This window comes from Blennius ocellaris, assembly GCF_963422515.1.
Source record: "Blennius ocellaris genome assembly, chromosome: 20".
Classification (NCBI taxonomy): domain Eukaryota; kingdom Metazoa; phylum Chordata; class Actinopteri; order Blenniiformes; family Blenniidae; genus Blennius; species Blennius ocellaris.
This window is the reverse complement of record NC_137669.1, coordinates 1896593-1916992: the sequence shown is the minus strand read 5'-3', so window position 1 is coordinate 1916992 and position 20400 is coordinate 1896593. Positions and strand designations below refer to the sequence as shown.

The 20400-nt window shown below is 47.6% G+C and overlaps 1 protein-coding gene across 2 annotated transcripts in view; it reads right to left on the bottom strand.

The window, feature by feature from the left end:
• Positions 1-20400, bottom strand: part of LOC308145058 (septin-7-like) — a 30630-nt gene that overhangs the window by 8056 nt on the left and 2174 nt on the right. For both annotated transcript variants that reach the window (XM_080516388.1, XM_080516389.1), the window contains exons 3-9: positions 14037-14137; positions 13127-13261; positions 11227-11344; positions 10396-10488; positions 10176-10272; positions 9730-9781; positions 4621-4746 (exon numbers count right to left, since the gene is read on the bottom strand). In XM_080516388.1, the coding sequence (XP_080372514.1) occupies positions 4621-4746; positions 9730-9781; positions 10176-10272; positions 10396-10488; positions 11227-11344; positions 13127-13261; positions 14037-14137 (722 nt within the window). The remainder of the gene's footprint in view (positions 1-4620; positions 4747-9729; positions 9782-10175; positions 10273-10395; positions 10489-11226; positions 11345-13126; positions 13262-14036; positions 14138-20400) is intronic.

The window sequence follows — 20400 nt, the reverse complement described above, 5'->3', positions numbered from 1 at the left end:
GAATGGAACCGCCAATCCCGGCTGTGTGACTCGGTGGACGAGTTCGCAGCCGCGCTGTCTAAGATCTTCGATCGGCGTCCCGGCGGACAGGAGGCGGCTCGAGCGCTGGCAGCGCTGCGTCAAGGAAGGAGGTCGGTGATCGATTACTCAATTGAGTTTCGCACCCTCTCCGCAGACGGCGCCTGGAACGATGCGTCACTGCGGGACACCTTCCTCTACGGGCTGGCCAGCCCGGTTCGCGACCAGCTCTTCCTGAGGGATCTCCCCGACGACTTGGACTCCCTCATTGCCCTGGCGGTCAGGATGGAGAATCGTCTGACGGTCCGTGATCGCCTGAGGCAGACTGACCTGCAGGGAGGAGAATCCAGGAGCGCGCGGGAGGAGCACGCCCCTCTCCGTCCCGCCCCCCAGCAGGAGCAGGTCCCGAGTGCTGCACAACCTCCGGAGGAGCCGATGCAGCTTGGCCGCACCAGCATCTCCACGCAGGAGCGGCATCGGCGCCTGACCAGCGGCCTGTGTTTGCACTGTGGTCAGCATGGGCACAGAGCTGCAGCGTGTCCTCTTAAAGGGACAGGCTCACCTGGGTTAAGGAGGGCTCCGGTGAGTCTTAAGAACTCCTCCACTGCGCCTTTAAGAAGACTCACACCGGCTCAACTGAGGTATGCCGACACCACCTTGGACATTGATGTTTTCATTGACTCTGGTGCAGATGAGAACTTTATGGACCTTAAGTGGGCTGAGAGACATAATATCCCCACAGAACTGTTATCAGTGCCTTTAAAGGCTTTTGCTTTAGACGGACGCAAGATATTTTCTATTGATAAAAAGACACTTTCTGTTCAGTTATTGTTTGGTCCCTCCCATTTTGAGGAGATTTCTTTTCATTTAGGTTTAAGTCCGTCCTACCCAGTTATCCTGGGCCTCCCTTGGTTACGTTTGCACAAACCCCATATTGACTGGGAGTCGGGGGTTATTTTGAGTTGGGGAGGGGATTGTTCCGAGCACGGTCGGTCAGTGTCTGGAGTTAAGGTAGCAGCTGTGGAGGTTCCTGTGTATCCGGACCTCGAGCGAGTTCCCAGCTGCTACCACGACCTAAAGGAGGTGTTCAACAAAGGGAAGGCGACATCCCTGCCACCACATCGTCCTTATGACTGTGCCATTGAGTTATTGCCGGGTACCACTCCTCCCAAGGGTCGCATTTACTCTCTCTCACAACCCGAGAATCAGGCCATGAAGGAGTACATTGAGTCTGGCTTAGAGGCTGGGATAATCAGACCCTCGTCCTCTCCTGCAGGGGCGGGATTTTTCTTTGTGGCAAAGAAGGACAAGACTCTTCGGCCGTGCATTGACTACAGGGGTCTCAATGAGATAACCATTAAAAACCGCTACCCACTACCCCTCATGACTTCGGCCTTTGAACGCCTGCAGGGAGCCAAGGTCTTTACCAAGCTGGACTTGCGCAATGCTTACCACCTGGTCCGGATTAGGCAAGGGGACGAGTGGAAAACGGCATTTAACACACCTTCTGGCCACTACGAGTATTTGGTGATGCCTTTCGGGTTATGCAATGCTCCCGCAGTGTTCCAGAATCTCGTAAATGATGTGCTGAGAGACGCATTGAATAAGTTTCTGTTCGTTTACCTCGACGACATTTTGATTTTTTCTTCAGATCTTGCCAGTCATGTCAAGCATGTTCGTTTTGTTTTGGAGCGTCTTCTCAGCAACAACTTATTTGTCAAAGCCGAGAAATGTGTTTTTCATGCTCCCACCGTTTCTTTTCTTGGGCACGTCATCTCAGAGGGGAGGGTGGAGATGGACAGGGAGAAGGTCAGGGCTGTAGCGGATTGGCCGACCCCGGGTAGCCGCAAGCAATTATTACGATTTTTGGGGTTTGCTAACTTCTACCGGCGGTTTATCAGGGGATTCAGCTCCGTCGCGGTGCCTCTACATGCCTTAACTTCTCCCAAGGTCCCGTTTTCTTGGGGTTCCTCGGCTGAACAGGCGTTTTCTGAGCTCAGGACCAGGTTCACCTCATCTCCCGTGCTTAGTGTGGCAGATCCGGGACGGCAGTTCGTGGTGGAGGTGGACGCGTCAGATGTCGGTGTCGGGGCAGTGCTCTCTCAGCGCAGCAGTAAGGATGGGAAGCTGCACCCATGTGCCTTTTTCTCCAGGCGGCTGACCCCGGCTGAGCAGAACTACGACATCGGCAATCGAGAGCTCCTGGCCATCAAGGCTGCGTTGGAGGAGTGGAGGCATTATCTGGAGGGCGCAGAGCACCCGTTTGTGGTATGGACCGACCATAGAAACCTTGAGTACATCAAATCAGCCAAACGATTAAATTCTCGGCAGGCTCGGTGGGCGCTGTTCTTCACCCGGTTCGACTTTGTGGTGTCGTATCGGCCTGGCTCTAAGAACGTGAAGCCTGACGCCCTTTCCCGGGTCTTTGAGCCGGATCCTGCTCCTCGTTCCCCCACGCCAATTTTACCTCCGACCTGTGTGGTGGGGGCGGTGACGTGGGAGATTGAGGAGCAGGTTCGACGGGCTCTGGAGGGGGTGACGGTGCCGCCAGGTTGTCCTCCCAACCGCCTGTTTGTGTGTCCTCCGGTACGGTCTAGTGTCATTCAATGGGCCCACACTAACCTGCTGTCGTGTCACCCAGGAACTCAGCGCACCATGTTTGTGGTGAGACAGCGTTTCTGGTGGCCAGAGATGAACAGGGAAGTCCGTGAGTATGTCCGGGCTTGCCCTGTTTGTGCGCGTAACAAGACCTCGCGGTCTCGCCCCTCTGGTCTGTTGCAGCCGCTCCCAGTACCCACCCGACCATGGGCAGACCTGTCAATTGATTTTGTCACTGGCCTCCCGGACGCAGAAGGGTTTACCACCATCCTCACCGTAGTGGACCGGTTCTCCAAAATGGCCCACTTCGTGCCCCTAGCGAAGCTCCCATCAGCCAAGGAGCTGGCGGAGGTCATGCTGAGACATGTGTTCCGCCTTCACGGGTTCCCAAGGGACATTGTCTCGGACAGGGGGCCACAATTCGTGTCTCGGTTTTGGAGGGAGTTTTGCAGGCTGTTGGGCACTACGGTGAGCCTTTCGTCCGGGTACCACCCAGAGTCTAACGGCCAGACAGAGAGGGTCAACCAGGAGCTGGAGTCCATCCTTCGGTGTCTGGTCTCTGACAGTCCGGCTTCGTGGTACAGGCAGTTAGTCTGGGTGGAGTATGCGCACAATTCCCTTCCCTGTTCGTCCACTGGGCTGTCTCCCTTTGAGTGCGTGTATGGTTACCAACCTCCCCTGTTTCCTGCCTTGGAGTCGGAGGTTAGTGTTCCGTCAGCTCTGGCGATGGTGCGACGGTGCAAGCGCGCTTGGCTCAAGGCCAGAAGCAAGCTCTTGCAGTGCTCTGCAGAACGCAAGCGGCTTGCAGACCGGCGCCGGGTTCCCGCACCAACTTATGATGTTGGTCAGCGTGTGTGGCTCTCCACCCGGGACCTGCCTATCCGCTCGGACGCTAAGAAGCTGGCGTCAAGGTTTATTGGACCTTATCCAATCGTGAAGCTGGTTGGTCCATCTGCAGTCCGCCTTCGTTTGCCCCGCTCGCTTCGCGTCCACCCCACCTTTCATGTATCGAAGGTTAAACCTGCCCGGGAAAGCCCCCTGGTTCCCTCTTCAAGAGCCCCTCCTCCCCCCCGTATTGTAGAGGGTGAGGAGGTTTTTTCAGTCAGGCGGCTCCTGGCAGCTCGCCGGCGTGGCCGGGGTTTTCAATACCTGGTTGACTGGGAGGGGTATGGTCCTGAGGAACGTGCCTGGGTACCTGCTAGGGACATCTTGGACCCAGGCATGGTCAGAGACTTCCACAGGCAGCATCCTGAGATGCCTGGGCCGTCTGGAGCCGGTCGTGGAGGGGGGGGTACTGTCAGGGTGTAGGCTGAGGTCCCCTTTAAGAGTGGGCGGGCCATAGGTCTGGGCTGTCCAGCACCTCACCTGTGGCCACTTGTCTGTAATCACCCTGCCCTATATATGTCCTGTCTGTGTGTTTGTTCAGTGTTGGTTTGTTTGTTATTGATGTCCTGTCCGTCCGGTCCAGTGTTCGTCGTCCATGTCTCGTCCGGTCTGTCCAGGGCGTTGGAGTCCAGTCTGCTGCACCCCGCAGGTCAAGGAGCAACCGGCGGTTCATCTGTCTGTGCTGTCAGTCAATAAAAGACTTGTTTGAACTCAGCCTGTTTCCAGAGTCCTGCACTTGGGTCCTGTCCATGATCCGTGACACCTGAAGGTTCGGAGGTTTTGTACTAGTAGAGTGGAGGCGGAGCTTCCAACTCTCAGGCTCCTCCCATGAGGAAGCAGTTCCCAGGTTCAGTAGGGAGGCTGACTCAGTCTCTACTGAGGTTTAATTTAATGAATGCTGGAACATTTTCTAGTCCAGCTGATGTTTAGGCTGAACACACACACACACACACACACACACACACACACACACACACACACACACACACACACACACACACACACACACACACACACACACACACACACACACACACACACACACACACACACACACACACACACACACACACACACACACACACACACACACACACACACACACACACACACACTGACCTGGTTGGCACCCCCCGGCTCCGGTCACGCCCCCCTCCCTGGCAGGTGACAGCAGCCAGCTTCCTGATGCGGAAGTTTTCATAGTGAACGTTGTTGGTGACGTCCTTCAAGTCCTGCATGTGAGTCCTGAAACACCATCACACCACATCACTGTGTGTGTGTGTGTGTGTGTGTGTGTGTGTGTGTGTGTGTGTGTGTGTGTGTGTGTGTGTGTGTGTGTGTGTGTGTGTGTGTGTGTGTGTGTGTGTGTGTGTGTGTGTGTGTGTGTGTGTGTGTGTGTGTGTGTGTGTGTGTGTGTGTGTGTGTGTGTGTGTGTGTGTGTGTGTGTGTGTGTGTGTGTGTGTGTGTGTGTGTGTGTGTGTGTGTGTGCGTGTGTGTGTGCGTGTGTGCGTGCGCGCGCGCGCGCGCGTGCGCGCGTGCGTGCGTGCGTGCGTGTGTGCGTGCGCGCGCGCGCGCGCGCGCGTGCGTGCGTGCGTGCGTGCGTGCGTGCGTGCGTGCGTGAACCAGTTCAGCAGTTCATCACAGCAACATAACCTGAAACTCTTTCACATTTCCTGACTGATGAGGGTGGTTAGAGGACTAGTTCAAGGACTGGTTAGTAGGCTAGTTAAGAGGACTGGCCGGAGGACAAGTGAGAGGACTGGTAAGAGTACTAGTTAGGGGGCTTTTCCACCAGAAAGGACCAGGGGCTAGTTCGGAGCCAGGGCCAGAGTTAGCACCAGTTCTTTGTCTTTCCACTGCCAAAACCGGTTCTTAACAGGGTCTAAACCGGTGCTACCCTGGCTCCAGTTCTTTGCTGGGCCAGTGAGGAACCAGGCTGGAGCCAGATGCGTCATCAGGTGGGGGCGGAGTTATCGCCGGAGTTTTCATGACTTACAAGTCAGAAGTGATCCGAAGCAGCTTTCTGAAAACTGCAACGAACACGGAGTGGCTATCGAGAAAAAAAAAGCATTGGAACGATGCAATCAGTCGCTCCCTGAAGTTAATAATAGGAGGGGACGAGATCATTTAATCCTTGATCGCAGCGCCGCAGCTCTCGAGGTGCAGAGCTCCTCCCCTGTCAGTCAGCTGCGTGAGATATAGAATTTAGAAGCAGTTTTCCATTGTTTTCACACTTTTCATAGTAACATCTTTGTAACTAACTTCACTTGCATGTCTTGTTTCGCGTTCTGACCGCAGGCTGAGGTGATGCAGTGTGTGGCTTCATTGCGCTCCGCTACCAGTTGCTCAAATATCCTTTACCACAGAACTTTATAATGAAGCGATACTTTTGCTTCATCAGCAACTAAAAAACAAACTGCATACTACTGTAAATGAAAGCCTGGATTTTTTTTTTAACCATAAAATGAGCCTTTTAATTGTTTCATGTGAAAGAAAACTTCAGAGATCAGTGATGTATCATGTTTTGGAGTGACGTAATGACATGGCTCTCACTTGGCTCTGTTAACGGTGGAAAAAGGCGGTGCTTAGTTAAGAACTGAGCGTTCGGTCTCTCTGGACCAACACGGAAAAATTTAAATTAAACATTTTTTTGGCAAAAAATTAAAGTTAACGAAACAACTAGTGCAAAGTGGAGGATGTAAACAACAACAACAAAGGATTCATAAGATCCAGCTGCCTGAGACGACTGTTGTAACGTCACACATCTGCAGAGCTCTAAGCCCCGCCTACTTTTTAAGCTCCTTTCTGCAGTGGAAACTGGCACCGGATTTGGCTCCGGTTACGCTTTGTCGCACCGCTCCGTTCCGTCCCTGCACTTTTTGTGCCGTGGAAACACGGCTTTAAGAAAACCGTTTGCTCTTTGTTGTCTCTCTGTTTCCTGGAATCAACAGCACATCTCATTCACATATGCGGTCTTAAAGGGGAAGTACCCTCTTTTACGAAAAATCATATAAAAACATGAATTCAAGTGCGCTTTTAACATTTTTAACCATCATATGAACTTTCAAATCAAACTATGTATCTTTTTAACACATTTTAATCATATTAACTGTCTTCAGAACTATGAACTGTTCTTTCGCCTCTCCGATTATAATTATTCTAAATAGATTTTCTATTGCTTATTTTATTATTATACATACGTGATACAGTTAAGTACGTTTTTAATGTTATGGCTGTAAATCCTGATAAAAGCTGATCGCGGTCTCGCGCTCGGGATGCACTGCTGCTGTAGAGAGGCGACCTCCTCCACCCTCCGCCTCCAACTATAATGACAGGATGAAACACAAAGTCCACTGAGCCTTTTTACAAGTTCCTGTTTAAATATTTAATGTCTCCTTCCATCTCAGACACTCAGACACACGCTGGCATTTTCCATACCTCCATGACGATTTCTCTCTCCATAAAATTCCTTTTATTCATCATTTCTGTCAGGATTTAGCATCAAAATCCAGCAATCAACAGGCTGATTGAGATGTAAAAATATGGACGAGGCACTTTGCACTGGCCATTTCTGGTAGAAAGTGGGCGTGTTTAGGGCGTGAGATGAACTGCACTACATTCATGGTGAACTGTGATCTACAAAACGAAAGTGTGTGCAGATGTGCGTACGTACGGTTTTATTGATCCACATTTTTTTGGCACATGCCATTTTCAGCTTTCGAGCGCATTTACATTTCTAGTAGGAATCCTACGCAAGGTTTTGTGAATGAATCCTCTGGTCTCTCCTCACCTCCTCTAAAAACCTCACCTGGTCTGTCTTCACCTGGTCTCTCATCACCTGGTCTCTCACACCTCCTCTAACAACCTCACCTGGTCTCTCCACACCTCCTCTAACAACCTCACCTGGTCTCTCACACCTCCTCTAACAACCTCACCTGGTCTCTCCACACCTCCTCTAACAACCTCACCTGGTCTCTCCACACCTCCTCTAAAAACCTCACCTGGTCTCTCTACACCTCTTCGACCAACCTCAGATGGTCCCTCTTCACCTGATCTCTCCACACCTCCTCCATTAACCTCACCTGGTCTCTCTACACCTCCTCTAACAACCTCACAGAGTCTCTCCACACCTCCTCCATCAACCTCACCTGGTCTCTCTACACCTCCTCTAACAACCTCACATAGTCTCTCCACACCTCCTCCATCAACCTCACCTGGTCTCTCTACACCTCCTCTAACAACCTCACATAGTCTCTCTTCACCTGATCTCTCCACACCTCCTCCATCAACCTCACCTGGTCTCTCTACACCTCCTCTAACAACCTCACCTGGTCTCGCCACACCTCTCACTACCTCACTTGGTCTCTCTTCACCTGGTCTCTCCACACTTCCTCTAACAACCTCACCTGGTCTTGCCACACCTCTCACTACCTCACTTGGTCTCTCTTCACCTGGTCTCTCCACACCTCCTCTAACAACCTCACATGGTCTCTCTTTACCTGGCCTGCCCACAATTCCTCTAACAACCTCACCTGGTCTCTTCACACCTCTTCTAACAACCTCACCTGGTCTCTCCACACCTCCTCCATCAACCTCACATAGTCTCTCTACACCTCTTTGACCAACCTCACCTGGTCTCTCCACACCTCCTCGACAAACCTTACCTGGTCTCTCTTCACCTGGTCTCTCCACACCTCCTCCATCAACCTCACCTGGTCTCTCCACACCTCCTCTAACAACATCACCTGGTCTCTCTTCACCAGGTTTCTCCACACCTCCTCCATCAACCTCACCTGGTCTCTCTACACCTCTTCCATCAACCTTACCTGGTCTCTCCACACCTCTTCCATTAACCTCATCTGGTCTCTCCTCACCTGGTCTCTCCACACCTCTTCCATTAACCTCACCTGGTCTCTCTACACCTCCTCTAACAACCTCACTTGGTCTCTCTACACCTCCTCTAACAACCTCACTTGGTCTCTCTTCACCTGGTCTCTCCACACCTCCTCCATCAACCTCACCTGGTCTCTCCACACCTCCTCTAACAACCTTACCTGGTCTCTCTTCACCTGGTCTCTCCACACCTCCTCCATCAACCTCACCTGGTCTCTCTACACCTCCTCTAACAACCTCACTTGGTCTCTCTTCACCTGGTCTCTCCACACCTCCTCCATCAACCTCACCTGGTCTCTCCACACCTCCTCTAACAACCTTACCTGGTCTCTCTTCACCTGGTCTCTCCACACCTCCTCCATCAACCTCACCTGGTCTCTCTTCACCTGGTCTCTCTACACCTCCTCTAACAACCTCACCTGGTCTCTCTTCACCTCCTCTAACAACATCACCTGGTCTCTCTTCACCAGGTTTCTCCACACCTCCTCCATCAACCTCACCTGGTCTCTCTACACCTCCTCTAACAACCTCACCTGGTCTCTCTACACCTCTTCCATCAACCTCACCTGGTCTCTCCACACCTCTTCCATTAACCTCATCTGGTCTCTCCTCACCTGGTCTCTCCACACCTCTTCCATCAACCTCACCTGGTCTCTCCACACCTCCTCACCTGGTCTCTCCACACCTCCTCCATCATGAGCAAGAAGGCTCATCAGCGCCTGATCTTAGTGTGCCTATAGAGTGAGTTCCCAGCAGCTTCTCTCTGTGCAGGAGAACATCACTGCCTCAGAACAAAAAGCACCGGCGAGTCGCCCAGATTATTGGGGTCTCATTGCCACCAATAGGGGGACTTGGCAGAGAAACATTGCCTGTCAAGGGCATTGAGGATCTTCACCTAACCCCCCCAGGCAGGAAGAACCACAGCCTGAGATGTGGAACTGCCAGGTTCAAAAACTGTTTTTTCCCCCCACAGCCATCCATCATTTAAACAGAGAACTGTAAATACCAGGCTCTCTGTTTTAACTTATTTATTCTCTGTTTTAACTTATTTATTCTCTGTTTGAACTTATTTCCCTTATCGATTAGGCACCTTATTTTATCCCAGGGATTTTTAAGTTATTTTATCTCTGGTACTTTTTGTGTGTTTTATCATTGACCCCGCACCGAAATTTTGATCTGCAGTGCATCTCTGAACTTAAATGTTACATTATGGATGTGCACTGACTTACGTTAAATGTCACGTTATGGACCGTGCACTGACAAGAACTCTGAAATCTGTGAATGGAACGGCTGCAGGTCCAAGTGTGTAAAGCCTGTTAGAACCTTCAGACTCACCTGAAGAGCAATTTCCTGAGGAGCAGGAAGTCACAGTGTTCGCTGTTCTCCACTGAAACACACAGCAGAGTGAGACACTCCTCCACCTCACCTCCACCTGCAGCGTAACACCTCCACCTCACCTCCACCTGCAGCGTAACATCTCCACCTCCCCTCCACCTGCAGCTTAACACCACCACCTCACCTCCACCTGCAGTGTACCACCTCCACCTCACCTCCACCTGCAGCTTAACACCTCCACCTCACCTCCACCTGCAGCTTAACACCTCCACCTGCAGCTTAACACCTCCACCTGCAGTGTAACACCTCCATCTTACCTCCACCTCCACCTGAAGTGTAACACCTCCACCTCAACTGTACCACTAAATTTCAATGTTCTATGTGTGTATGTTTGTGTGTGTGTGTGTGTGTGTGTGCGTGCGTGCGTGCATGTGTGTGTAGCTCACCTTCAACCACGCCCCAGGAGTACTGCCTCCCACGCACTCTCTTCCCATTGACGTCCATGATGGTGTTACTGCCCACCACAGCTAGGGGTAAACGGTCCTGTGTGTGTGTGTGTGTGTGTGTGTGTGTGTGTGTGTGTGTGTGTGTGTGTGTGTGTGTGTAGGACAGAGTCAGAATGTGATGTGACCCTTCACTGAAGAAGTTCCACTCTGAAGAACTGACCTGGATCTCTGGAATCATCTTCATCTCCTCCTCATCCTCAATCTCGGGGAAGTCGTAGATTTTGATTCCATGCTTCTGGATTTCCTCCATGATCTGATTAGGAAAAAGGAGGAGCTTCAGTGAACAAGAAGATTCTGTTGGGTCCAATCCGCTCTGGAGGGCTCGGAAGGAGAGATAGGCGATAATGAACATGTTCAATATTTGCGAGGAGAAATCCTGTAGCGTGTGGTCTGCTAGAGAGGAATCGAGCAGCAGGGGGCGTAACGTCACGAGTACCGGTATGAAAGCCAACCAAGCTGAAAGCAACACTGCTGCTGCAGCGCGAAAGTTACAGACTTTTTAATGCTTTACTTCATGAGATTATACAATATTAATTCATTGGACCTACACGGCACTATGATCCCTCACTTTATTATTTCTCACGGTTTCCTCCGTGTGAGTGTGTTTCCTGTTGGAATATTAACCAGGATAATGTAAGAATAGGCAGGTCATTTTCCAAGAAATCCCATTGGTCAGTAGACGGCACTTACATTCTTTGTTTACATCTACATGGCGTGTTTTACACCGGAGTCATGTTTGACTCCGCAAGATTTGAAATATTGAGCATAAAGAACATAGACCTATACATATAGTTTTGTAGAAGTCTATGGTGCAGAGCCTGACACTCAACTGAAGAATTGGTCAGTGTGACAATCAGATCAGAAGAGGAAGATCTTCTGTCTCTGACTCTGTGAAGATGGTAAAAATCATGTAGTGTGTGCGAGGCTTTACCGGCATCACTGCTTCTCAATGTGTTCACAGACAGACGCACACACACACAGACAGACACACCTGCTTCTTGAAGTGCAGACACTCCTCCCGGGTGAGGGTGTCGGCCTTAGCGATGAGTGGGATGACATTGACCTTCTCATGGAGTTCTTTCATGAACTCGACGTCGAGAGGCTTCAGTCTACACACACAAGCACGCATGCACGCACGCACGCACGCACACACACACACACACACACACACACACACACACACACACACACACACACACACACACACACACACACACACACACACACACACACACACACACACACACACACACACACACACACACACACACACACGCACACACACACACACACACACACACAGATTAGTGTGAAAACACCATCAGAGGATTCAAGCATCTAGCAACATGGCAGAGGGAGTTGCAGCGTCGCTACCCTGCTCTCCAGAGTCCTGAACAGAAATCCACTAACAAGAGCAACTCCACTGACAGGGAACTCAACCCCTAGAGCAGCGAGGCACGGCACTCTATCCTTGGAGTAATGACGGGATGCAGAGGGTTCATTGTCGGATGGCGACCAGACGGTTCAGGAGCTAGAGCGATCAGCTGACCAGAGGATTCAAGAGCTAGAGTGACCATCTGATGAGAGGATTCAGTAGCTAGAGCGACCAGCTGACCAGAGGATTCAGTAGCTAGAGCGACCAGCTGACCAGAGGATTCAGTAGCTAGAGCGACCAGCTGACCAGAGGATTCAGTAGCTAGAGCGACCAGCTGACCAGAGGATTCAGTAGCTAGAGCGACCAGCTGATCAGAGGATTCAGTAGCTAGAGCGACCATCTGATCAGAGGATTCAGTAGCTAGAGCGACCAGCTGACCAGAGGATTCAGTAGATAGAGCGACCAGCTGACCAGAGGATTCATTAGCTAAAGCGACCAGCTGACCAGAGGATTCAGTAGCTAGAGCGACCAGCTGACCAGAGGATTCAGAAACTAGAGCAACCTGAGTGTTTCGGATTAACTGGTTTCCATGTTAACTGGCTTCCTCCAGCTTCCCCTTTTCACAATAGATGTTAAAAATCTGTAGCCGTCTTGGTGAATGATGTTTAACCACATTTCCATTAAAGTAGCGTAGCGTTAGTTTGTCTTATTTTAACATCAGCTTCTGTTATTGGCTGGTGGCAAAAGTCACTAGTTCACAGGAGCACCAGTGAAACTGAAACACCGGACAGTGAAGTACCATTGTAACAATCCACATTTTTAAATATTGATAATTTAAACTGATATCCAACATGGAGTTGTAGCTCCGCCCTTCACTGCAGGGTGGAGCTACAACTCAGAGTTAGTCAGTGGAAATTTGTTCCTGTCTGACACCGGCCATTTGAACTACCGTGGTGCAGTATTGGTACGTTGTGTTGCGGGCTACAGTTTGTTTGTTTGTATTATGGATCCTCTTTAGCTTCCGCATATCGAGAGAATATTTGCTTCCAATTACTAAACTGTTTGTTTTAGACACATTTAAAAAAAAATTATTACTACTGATCCAGTCTACCACTGACATTAACTCTCTCTCTAAATTATTATTTAAATCATTGATGTTTCCATCTGCTAAATCTATGGTGGAGTCATCAGCATACATTGAGATACTTGCTTTTTCTTAAACTAAGGGAAGATCATTCGTGAAGATTGTTTACAGATGGCGAGGTGCAGTATTTATCTGTGTTGTGTGGTAAGATGCAGTATTAATCCGTGTTGTGTGGTGAGATGCAGTATTAATCCGCGTTGTGTGGTGAGATGCAGTATTAATCCGCGTTGTGTGGTGAGATGCAGTACTGATCTGTGTTGTGTGGTGAGATGCAGTATTGATCCGTGTTGTGTGGTGAGATGCAGTATTAATCCGCGTTGTGTGGTGAGATGCAGTATTGATTTGTGTTGTGTGGTGAAGTGTAGTACCCACCCGTGTCCAGAGGGGGCGATGAAATACAGGCAGCAATGCACTCTGTTGTCTGGCATTTGACGCCTGTTGAGCCGTGACTCTGCGTTCAAGTACTCCTCAAACTTACCGTCAATATGGTCAGTGACGGGCCGCATGCTGAGGAGAACAAGGTCAAAGTTCACAGTCAGGGGTCACACTGAGTCCTTGTCAATGACAATACTGTTTCATGTAGCCACATCTCTTGTTTTGACTTCATTGAAAATGGGTTCCAGAGTGGAGAAGCTTGAAAACGCTGCTTTGACATTGACGTGAAGACGGAGAAGACAAGCCGGACAAGCCTTCCTCTCAATCTATAACCCCGTGACCCTCCCTGTGATGTCATCGCCCACCTTTCGACCTGTAACCCCGCGACCCTCCCTGTGATGTCATCACCCACCTCTCAACCTGTAATCCCATGGCCCTCTCCATGATGTCATTGCCCACCTCTTGACCTATAACCCCGTGACCCTCCCTATGATGTCATCGCCCACCTCTTGACCTATAACCCCGTGACCCTCCCTATGATGTCATCGCCCACCTCTTGGCCTATAACACTTAACAACTACAACTGCAAATTCCAAGCTGCCAACAGTGATGCAGAAGCTGCTGATGCTAGTTACTTTAATGAGGTGAGGTGTCGCATTTCTCCAGTATATGGAAGAGCAACAAGTGCTTCCGCACTGCAAACATGTCTTCTTCTGTTGTTTCTGTGGCAGAGTTACAGCACCACCATATGTTGATTGGCATATGTACTACATGGTGTTGAGTGCATACATGGTGTCGTTTTCCAGATTTTTCCTGCACTGATGTCATGTGGACATGAAACCTTTTGAGATCAGAAACAGGATGGTTTTGTTCAGGTGGGCGGGGCCTCACATTGAGCACCACTCACCAGTTACTGTTGTCAACAGCATCTCCGAAGCCTGGAGTGTCGACGATGGTGAGCAGCAGGTGGACCCCCCCCTCCTTCACCACAACCTGGGACTGTTCCACCTGGACCCACAGCAGACGACAAGCACCAGTCAGTGTCAGTGTCAATAGTGTGTTTGGTGTGCCAATAGTGTGTCAGTAGTGTGTCAGCAGTGTGTCAGAGTGTATGTAGAGTGTCAGTAGTGTGTCAGTAGTCTGTCAGCAGTTTGTCAGAGTTTCAGTAGTTTCTCAGAGTGTTAGTAGTGTGTAAGTAGTGCAGGGGTCCTCAATAGGCAGTGGGAGCCAAGTGTTTGACCCGGGCCAGCCCATTAGTTGCACATCAACGTGAAATAAAGTGGAATTTGTGGGGGGAAATGCGCTGCTTTACCTGCTGCTCACTTCCCGTGAAACCAAACTTCATCTAAAAGTAAGTCAGCAAGTCAAAATTAAACAAAGAAACAACATAACGTGCAGCGTGAAAAAATGCAAAATCAAGCAGGAAAAGCATCAGTTGAACTGTGACTGGACTGAACAGTTTAGTTTTATATTAGCGGTCTTGCTTGACCTGAACGCAGACCGGAGCTGTCAACAAAGTGGATCATCACTTCAACTTTCTGCATGCAGCCAGCTTTAACGTCAACTACCCTCCAAGATCCCACAGCTGCAAAACAGAAAACTTAATGTCATACGAGCCCTCCGTGTATACGATATATCGGCATTGGCACAAGAGAGCAACATCATCGCTCATTTCATGGAACCTTGCCAAAGCTAAGAAACCATTTTCTGATACTGAAGTAATTAAAAAATGCCCAATTAATATGGTTGATGAAATTTTAAGTCACAACGAGAAAAGCAAGATGATGGTTGTGGAGCTGTTAAAGGTGTGTTTACATAACGACGACAAGTTTGGCACAAATCTCAATTCCTGACCATGGATTTTGAACTGAATTCTATGATTCAGGGCCGAGATGTCACGCCGTCACAGAGAGTCGCCTTTGGTGCGATCCCTTTTATCATGCATTACAAGTAAGAGCAGGTAACACTGGCGAATCATCACGAGTCTTAACGCACCATCAGCATTATTGTTCCACGGTGTTGCAAACGACTGCGCACAGCTGCGTGCTGCGACGGGCTGCTCTGTACCGTTGTGTATCATTGATCTGTCAGGAATGTGGTGAACCGGGGGAATTTATTATATTCAGTTGTGAATTTTGCTATGAGAGATGTGTCCAGCTGCCCAGGGCTCACCACACATGAGAGGAAATGAGAATCACCATTTCAGGTGCGTCTGGTGGAGATGCAGGTGTTCGCCCAGGGCATAACACAAGTCAGGTCCACAGCTGGGTTTAAAAATATATGACTCCACACACCCCAGTTATTCTACCATCAGCTACTGAACAGTTCACACACTTCCCCCATGCTTCCCCCCTGCACTCAGCCAGTCACTGATTGGTTGAAGCTCTCAGGATTCGATACCTTCGAATCCACAACCTTTCAACAAAAAGCCTGCAAAATAGCCTCATAGAGTCTCTTGCAGCGAGTCAACCCCGAGTAGGTGAGTTGCTGGAGGAGCTCACCCAGCGTTAGCATACAGCTAACACCAGAGGCCTGCAACCAGGGCCTTCACTCCTCAACTCCTCTGCTGACCCACCACGAGGGTCAGACCTTCCCAGGACCAAGGGCCCAGAGTCTGCTCTCACATCAACCAGGAAAACCAACCAGTTCCTCCAGGACGGACCAGGGAAACGACGCCTCACAGAACTTCTTTGTGTTTTCCTCAACCAGCAGGAAAACCATCACAGACCTGAGCGACCAGCTCCTCAGTCTGGACAAAAGGAACAGCCAGGAGCTGCAAAGAAGGACTCCTGAAACATCAACTCCATCTTCTTCTCCTCAGCCTGCAGAACCAGCAACCACAGTTAGCAGGAGGTGCTAACTACAGGAGAAGACACCAGCTTCCCTCCAGCAGGACAACAACTGAACTCCTTCAAGGAAGTGCTAACAACAACTGGGCTTTACCTGAGATTAGTTAAACCTGATGCTATGATAGAACTGTTTAACTTTATGAAGATGTGTTGATTCTGTTACAGTGATTGAGTTCTATAGATAATGATATTAGGAGCAGTGATCAACCTGTAAACCAACGTTAGCTCTGCCACAGAGTCTGCATGCTAATCTTTTCTTTACTAACTTGTTAACTCACAATCCTACACATATCACATCAAAGACAACATCACACAGTAACTGAACACCATCTGACGACTCCTGACGTTTTACAAAACAAGTCTTATTCACATCAAGTCATTCTAGAAATGGTCCTTTAGCAGAGACACACAGGAAGCAGATGCTAAAGACTAGCTTCATGTTCCATTGTTCTTCCAGCACATGGTCGAGACCCAGGACAGACTTCCTGCTCTCTGATAACCTCCATTTGGAATGTAGTTTCTTGTGATCCGCCATCTTGTTTTGTAGTTCCATCACACGTCTCACACACAGACTCCCTCCACCTCTCTCTCTCTCTCTCTCTCTCTTCTCTCGCTCTCCACACACACACACGCAGCTACACACACCAAGCTGTATATAGGTAGTTAGAATCTGTGTTTTATTTGTTTTCATTGTAAATAAATATAATTTTTGGAATCATACTTGCTGTTTTATTAATGAGCACAAAGGAGAATGAAATGTCGACTCTTCTGTGTCAAGAACTCCGAAATCCTTCAATCTTTACTGTTAATTCTGGTAATTGTAATTAATTTAACTATTAATTCAACTTTCTGATGAACTGTTTAGTATATCTTATGAGACTGATGGAACTGAATTGGCTATCATTTCCTGTTAAGACAAGTGGTCCAGATCAGATTAAATTTCAATAACATTATTAATAACTATCTTTGATAATTATTAATCATTATCGATAGCCAACCACAACATAAATAGTGATCCTTATGATGTAAGAAATTCTTACAAGAGTCTGAGGTCTGTGTATGGACTTGATAATTGTGAGGTGATTTTTTTAAATTTTATTCCGATGATTAAATGGGGGCTCGTGATATTCTCCTGTCTGCGACTAATTCTGATCATTAGTGGAGGATCATTAAATTATCAGATCTCAGTGTGGCGTGCACATAGTTAGATAAGTGAATAGTCACTCAGGCTGGTATGAATAAGAAGTTACTTGCTGTTAAAACAGCACATTTCTTTGTCAAGAAAATATTCCGTGCAGCTGATTAACGTATTCAGACAAACAATATGTTTTACTAACATTCTGAAATGTCCTGCTGCAGCAGCAGAGTTACAACTTCTTCAGGAGCTTCACCTTCTGGGTCACATTCTGGTTCCTTTTGGTTTGGTTGAATTGCAATTCTCTGTGCCTTGACAGATAGAATGTAAACAATAGCACATGTCATGAGGAGAGGAAGTACTTCCTCCTCTTCCCAAGATGGGCATGTGGGCAGAGCCAGTCCAGCTCCCTGAAACCAGCAAATTCTGAATGAGGCTCAATGATCATATATTCAACTGGATGAAAATCATGGACAAGCTGGATTTGGGGCAAAAAACTTTGAATATGTTGTTTTTGGAAAAAATACGAACCATGCGAAAATATTGAAAAGTTGTGTGATATGACTCCTTTAAAGAAACAGAATCCAGAAACAGACTTTCTGATGCAACATCTTTGTCAGGGACTAGGCTGAGGATCTCCCTGTCAGTTCCACACCTGCAGCCAGTCTGCAGTCATCACCTTGCCAGCTAGATATGTCCTGTCTGTGTGTTTGTTCATTGTTGGTCTGTTAGTCATCGATGTCTGGTCCGTCCTGTTTCACTGTCTGGAGTCTAGGTCGCCGTGCGCCACAGGTTGAGGAGCAACCTACATCTCTCATCGGTCTGTACTGTCCTTGTAAATAAAGACTTGTTTTTGTTTGTTTGTTTTTTGTTTTGTTTTTGTTTTTTGTTTTGTGTCCTTTTGTTTTTGTCTTTGTTATCATTGTTGTGATTATTTTGGTTTTTGCTCTGTTGTTGCTCAGGCTGGTTTAATCTCATGGCAGTTGGAAAATATTTGGATCACTGTGATTATTGTATTATAATGAAAACAAAAATGTATGTAGTACTAACAAGGGTATTGTATGTATCTCCCCACCCAGTCTACCCCTCTGTCTCCCCTTCTCCTCTCCTCTCCTCTCCTCTCCTCTCCTCTCCTCCATCCTTTCACCCCAACCAGTCAGCAGAATTCCTCCACCTCTGACTCTGGTTTCTACAAAGTTTCTCCTGTTGGGGGAGTTTTTCTTTCCACAGTCACAAACACACCTGCTGCTCATGTGGATATGTTGGGCTTTTCTATTTTCTCTATAAAAGCACATTGGAATGACTGTAATGTATTTAAAAATTTCTTTTTTTTTATTTAAAAAAAAAAAAAAAGTAAATAAAGACTTGATTAAACTCAGTCCTGCAATTGGGTCCTGTCTGATACCTGTGACAATCTTGGCCTCAGGATTGAGACGACAGGATATATCAGAGGGATTTCCTCATCCCATCGCTGTCACTTTTCTCACTGATTGGTGAGTGAATTCATTCATTTGGTTTATTTGGCAATCCAACTGGTGTATTATAACAAAAATGACAACAATAGTAGTAAAAACTTCATTTATATGGCAGTTTTTATACTTCAAATACAACAGACCACAATTAAAAACAATAAATGGATGAAATGAGAGAACAGAAACAAATGCAGCACTGAAACAACAATTGTGGTATTTAAAAAATAAAAAAACTGTAAATCTCTCCCTGTATTTCTGTCTCTGTCTCTCAGTGTGCAAATACTTCCATATTAGGTTTTGCTCTTCCTTTTTTGGTTTTACACTTACCGATACTTTTTTTTTAAGAGTACTTTTTTTAAGAGTACTTTTTCATGTGACCCTCAAGTTTAACACACGTTTTGAAAATCCCAGGCTTAAATTATTACTAAAAAATTATTACCACCTTGACTACTATTACTCACAATAATAATGATAACAACAATAATAATAGCAATAATGGTAACATCAGCGAAAACACCTGCAGTTAAAACAATTTTTACTGACATAGTGCAAAAAACCTGCAGCTGTTCCGGCCCTTGGTAACGCGTTAATTAGTAACGTGTTACCAGGGTTGGGTAGTAATGGATTCCTTGTAATGGTGTTACGTAATTAGGATACAAAAAATTTAACTGCAATTCTTTACAGTAAATACAAAATGTGTAATCTCGTTACAGGTATATTGGATAAAAACTGGGATTACTGAGCAGGATTACAATAGAAAGTCAGATGGAATAAAGTACAAATGCAGCTGTCACATGCACCGTCCGCTGGCATTGCGACATTTCCTGACGCTTTCAGGCTGGCCGGCACTGACGCGTTGCCATGGATACTGCAGCCAGTTGCTCTTGTCACTATGTTTTAAAGTGGGAGGAGTCTCCTAATCTCTCTGTACAATGCTAATGACGACTCCCAGCCATGAAAGTGCTGTGAATGTCCAGGGACTAGAAGTCTCATCTGAAGAAACATCTCAGTAGAATAAAACACGCTCACTTTCACTGATACACATCTCGACTCTGTCAACTAGTTTTATTAGCTCATAACCTGCCAGTAACCTGCCAATACCAGTCCTGGTGGTGATGGTAGGAAGTCATTCTCAATACGTTTAGAGGATCTCATGTATTAGCTCTTAATTGGGTCGACACGCAACATTTTGTTTTTAAGTCTGCTCATTGACTCAGTAGCGGGTGGTTAGATATTATCAATCAGTGCTGCCAGATACAGCCTCTCAAACCTATCAAACATTTATATTTAGTCTAGAGAGAGAGAGAGAGAGAGAGAGAGGGAAGATGGGCAAATAAATCAGTGTTAGACACCTGATTGGTTACTGAGTTTTGATGGTTCAAACAAGTGCAATTTGTATCTGCTGTGTATAAGATTTATCAACACACTGAGCAGACGACACATTCTATTCTGTCTTGTCTTTATTTTTTATGTTTGCTGTTGACGTAGTCCAAAAGTAAGTAAAAGTACTCTGGTATGTTACTTTTTCAATTTAGTACTTAGAGTAAGTAACAAGTAACAGATTACAGTTTTCAAGTAATCTTCCCAACCCTGGTGTTACTTTCATATAACCACTTTTTTTTATCATCATCAATAAACCTTACATTGCAATAAGCCCCCCCCCCCCCCCCCCCCCCCCCCTTTGTAAATTAATCAATCAATCAAAGACTTTATTTGTCCGGGAGGGGAGCAAATAAAGTCGCATTGAGCAGGCACTGCAACTATAAATGATAAAATATAAATAAATAGTGCAACAAAAGGCTACAACTGCAGCTC